The sequence below is a fragment of the Penaeus vannamei genome, chromosome 24 (assembly GCF_042767895.1).
Source record: "Penaeus vannamei isolate JL-2024 chromosome 24, ASM4276789v1, whole genome shotgun sequence".
Taxonomy (NCBI): Eukaryota; Metazoa; Arthropoda; class Malacostraca; order Decapoda; family Penaeidae; genus Penaeus; species Penaeus vannamei.
In genome coordinates this window covers 12,411,624-12,416,401 of record NC_091572.1, presented here as the reverse complement: position 1 = coordinate 12,416,401, position 4,778 = coordinate 12,411,624, and the positions used below count along the sequence as shown (strand labels likewise).

The following is a 4,778-nucleotide window of genomic DNA, read 5'->3' as shown; positions in this document are numbered from 1 at the left end:
CTAGGTGAATACTGAGCCTTGACATATCCTGTTTCAGTCATTCATTCTTTATTATTTTTGCTGTTTATTTCAGCACTGGTAATCTGCTAGCACCTTCATTTATTTTTCCTTGTAAACTTTCTAGGGATGACACTATTTGTACATAGAATGGTTGGCTAATGGTTGGCTAATGGTAAATGTTTAAAATAAGGAAATGTGCTAGACATCAAAGGTCATATAGAGCTATGATATGCTTTGTGACAAAAAGGGTAAAGAGGTGTTAATCATTTAAACAAAAAAGTGTCAGATGTCAAAGGACGTAAAGCACAACAGGATAGTATGGTAGTGAAAAGAGTAAAGAAGGGTAACAAATGGGTTTAGAAATGGATTAGTAAAAGGTAGATGGGGAGTTTAGGGCAAAGGGCAACTAGATCCAATGAAGGGTATCTCTGCAACTGAAAAAGAAAAATAAATTGTCAAAGGAAAAGGGAGGGAGGTCCATTAGGATGGACAAGAAGTTGGAGGATCTGGGAAGAGAGGACAAGTTGGGAAAGGCAAAGTTATTGGCTGCAGTAAAGTAGGAATATAACAAAAGACTGCATGGGACTGGAGGAGGAAGCATTTTAAGATAATTAGCATGTAATAAGGACAGTAATGAGTGTCACTGAAGTAGGAGAAGAACCTGGGAAATGAGGAAGGAACCAGGGAAACAAAGTAATGTATGGATCCAGGGAAGGACACTCTTGTGACATAAAGAAGTTGCATGTGCATCTAGGAGGGGGAAAAAAGGGGACAGACATAGATGGTGAAAGGAAGGATAGAAAGTGTTGGGAGAGAGTGGGAGAAAGAGGGTAAGGGTTGTGGTACCATGAGGAAGACTGTGCAGGAGAAGATGGAGAGGAGGATGTTAGGAGAGAAGTTTGGGTGTATTCTGAGAGATGAGCAATGGTTACAGGGGATGATTAACAATATATCAAATTAACAGCAGGCAAATGCATATACGTTTACATTTAGACATATAGACATACATACATACATACATATGTCTATAATTCTTAAATACATAAATAAAATTTTGAAATATATTCCAGCACAAAGCACTCCTTCATTTTTTATCACAAAACTTATTTATCTTTACTTTGGTCCTAAAACCTTGGAGTTGGCATAAAGTTACAGTAACGAGACAATATAGAAATACAATCTGAACTCAAAGAACATACAAGAATAAAATTTACCTTAATTATGCCGCCTGTGTATTGAGCCACTGACCGATCCACTTCAATAGCACGAGAGCTCCCCAACGATGGCTCCATTTCCCAGATAGCCGGATGCTCTACAAAGTGTCTGTAAGAGGAGGAGAAAGTAGCACTATATCAATATATGTTAAGGAGGAGAGGGTTATGGGGAACCAAAGTTGGAGAGAGAGCAAGAAAGAAAAAAGTGAAACTGAAAGAGAAAGGGAGATGAAAACTGAGATGAAGATGGAGATGCAAAAGGATGGAGATGGATAGAAAAGGAGGGGGGGAGGAGGAGGAGGAGAAAGAAGAGGAGGAGGAGGAGGATAAAAAAAGAAAAAGAAAACAAAGAAGATGATGCAGTACAAAAGGGGGAAGGGGGGGGGGGACAACACAGGAAATGAAGGGCAGGTGTGGTCAAGAAAATGGAAATGCAAGTAAGTCATGTCAAGTTAAAGGGTCAGCTGTTTAATGAGAGATTGTTGGCAGAAAAAAATGGCTGACATTCTCCTTGCTTCCCACATCCCCAAATATAAATATATATTTGGGTAGGCTTGCTTCCCTTAAAATTAGCTGCCTAACCCTTTGAATATACTACAAAACTTGGTTTTCAAATACATCTTGACACCTGGGAGCAAGTAACCTGGGGAAAAGTCCCTAGTGGTAGAGGGGGAGTCGGGGATTTTGGGTCTGAGTGGTCGAAAATGAGTTCTGGTTAGTTTCATATTCTTATGAATGTTGAATTAACCATGTGAATTTGAACTCCCGCAACGAGAAATCTAGGTAGCATGCGAGGCCAAAACCCCGAGTCAGCTGTGTCAGCGATTTTCACCCTTCTGCACTCTCACTTTACAGGAGTGAATATGATGCATTATATTATGACATTACCTATTGAACTGGATCACAGGAAGATAAAAGTCTCTTATTATAACAGTTTCTTCCCAAAGTGAAAAATTTATGATATGAAAAACAAAGAAAAATAAAAAATCAATACACTATTTTTCAAATTTCTTTCCCATAAAATAAAGTACATATGATTTGATTTTGACATACTCATCATACAACTATGTTTAGGGTACAATGATAATACAAGAGCAGTTACAAGTCTGTATCTCAAAAAATAAACTTGCAATGACTAGATATTTACATGGGCTGGGCGCTTGCTCACGTCAATGGCTATCTTGGATGGAGTTCCAAGCGTCACCACTGCTTTAGACTATTCTGATTGCAATTATCTTATGTATGTGCTTTCTTTTGAAACTGAATAATCAATTAAACATCATTATGTCATTATATATCCATATTACAAAAAAAATAAATATAAAGAAAGTATGATATAATTTATCTGTGGAAACTCCTAAGATAGGCCTTCAAATATCTGATACCTATTGTTACATCACAACATGAAGTGTCCACGATACACGGATATGAGCGATTTGTATCTAAAAATATTTTTGATATACCAACATTTTCTGAACGGTTATTTCTAACGAACAAAAACAATTCATTGTCCCTCCATAGCAAGTACTTCGCTCATGACTAAACATTTATCCCTTGTTTCAATGTGGAATCACATGGTTAGACGATGCAGAAGAAGAGTAGACTGGAATAAAAAGAAAATAAATAAATAAAATAAATCATTATCGATCTAATGGGTATATGTGCATATACCCATATACACATGCAAGAACATGTGCCTTTATAATAATCTATATGCCTATACATATGTAAATGAATGTATACACAAGAAAACATTAATAAAGAGGTATAAAACGTGAAACAACCAATTTCATATAACGGTCAAGTTGTCTTGGGTTTGTATTACCCCTTTTTCACGGGAGTCCTTTGTATGTTTGTTTCTAAAACTCGGAGACTAATTATGATATCTTTACGCAACAAAGTGCATTTGAAAGAGGAATGATAGTAGTTTCTCCGAAAATGAGATCCATAAATGAAAAAATACAAAAAATGACTTCAAACAGCCAACTTTTTGTTTGGTTCTTTTTCAATTTTTCTTTTTTCAAGCCACGGTTGGTCCCTCGTCCCAGAGTTCTTACCCGATTCAAATTTTGGATATATCTTTGGAAACCTTGTGAAAATGGATTTTGTGGGATATTCAAATATATCAAATATCCATAAATCAAGAAAAGACATAAGACCATTTTTCAAAAAAAATTTACCGATATGACTTCCCCCCCCCAACCCAGTAACGACAGGTGTCCCACATATGAGACACCCCAAAAAATGAACATTGCCAGTCGTCCCCCCAGTGTGAAGCGGGCTGTGGCCGGCGCGCAGGTAAAGTCCAGGCCAGCCTTGCGCGCCGGTTTTATAGCCGCCTGGAATCTTTAATTTTCGGCTTCAAAATATACCGGCAGTAATGGGTTAACCCACTAGCGAGACACATTTATAAGTCAAAAATAAAATTTTCTGGGCGGCTTCAAAATTGGCGCGCAGGCAAGTCTGGCAACCTCCCCGTGCGCTGCCCGCCACAGGCGACAAAATCAGAGTGCGACCTCCGATCTGGTGTTGGACCAGTGGGACCTCGGCAATGTTTACTTTTCTTCGGGTATCACATATGTGGGACACCTGTAGTAAGTGAGTTAAATATGATAAATCATATGCAGACACCCAACCCATGGAACCTACTTCTGTGCACACTCGACGAGAGCATCATGATTGACCCCAACACCTGCTAGAACCATGCGAGAGGGTGTGTGGTGTTTCTTCAGGTAGGTGAAAAGGGTTGGCCTGTCAATCTTCATCACATTCTCTGGTGGGCAAATCTTGGGAAGCCCAAGAGTGTTGTCTCTGTATCCAGCCTGTTTTCAAGAGAGAGGAATATCTTCAAAACAACAACAACAATAATAGTAATAATAACGATAACAATAGTAATAATAACAATAATTATTACAACAATGACAATAATAATAACAACAATAATAATGACAACAAAAATAGCAATAACAATAATAAAATGATGATAATGACAAAAATAATAAAAATGACAACAATAATAATATCATCAACAATAATAATAACTACAACAACAATAACAATGATTAGTCATAATCATAATCACAATAACAGTAAAAGTAACAAATAAAAAAGAAAAAAATATAATTATTATTAATACTACTATCATTATCATTATCATATTAGTATCACTATCATCATCTTTATCATTATCATCATGATTATAATAATAATAACAATAGTAATAGTAATAGTAATAGTAATAATAATAATAATAATAATAATAATAATAATGATGATGATGATAATAATGAAAAGAAAAAAAGATAATAATATTAACAATAACAATGATTATTACTATTATCATTAGTATTGCATCTCATCATTATCATTTTGATCATCATTATTATTACTATTATCATCATAATCATTATTTCTATAATCATTATAATTACCATTAATATGAATACTATTACCACTACTACTATTATTGTCATTATCATTATCAATATTATTATTACTATGATTATAATTATAAAAACAACAATAATAATGATAATAATAATAATGAGTATCATTATCATAATA

The 4,778-nt window shown here is 35.3% G+C and overlaps 2 protein-coding genes across 3 annotated transcripts in view; one reads left to right on the top strand and one right to left on the bottom strand.

Annotated features, from left to right (window-relative positions):
• The window catches only part of LOC113804454 (probable G-protein coupled receptor AH9.1), a 79,219-nt gene that overhangs the window by 49,804 nt on the left and 24,637 nt on the right, over nucleotides 1-4,778 (top strand). The window lies entirely within an intron of this gene.
• Nucleotides 114-4,778, bottom strand: part of LOC138866226 (mitochondrial-processing peptidase subunit alpha-like) — a 12,416-nt gene continuing 7,751 nt past the window's right edge. The window contains exons 7-9 of the mRNA XM_070138394.1: nucleotides 3,864-4,036; nucleotides 1,215-1,323; nucleotides 114-434 (exon numbers count right to left, since the gene is read on the bottom strand). Of these exons, the coding sequence (XP_069994495.1) occupies nucleotides 357-434; nucleotides 1,215-1,323; nucleotides 3,864-4,036 (360 nt within the window). The 3' untranslated portion in view covers nucleotides 114-356. The remainder of the gene's footprint in view (nucleotides 435-1,214; nucleotides 1,324-3,863; nucleotides 4,037-4,778) is intronic.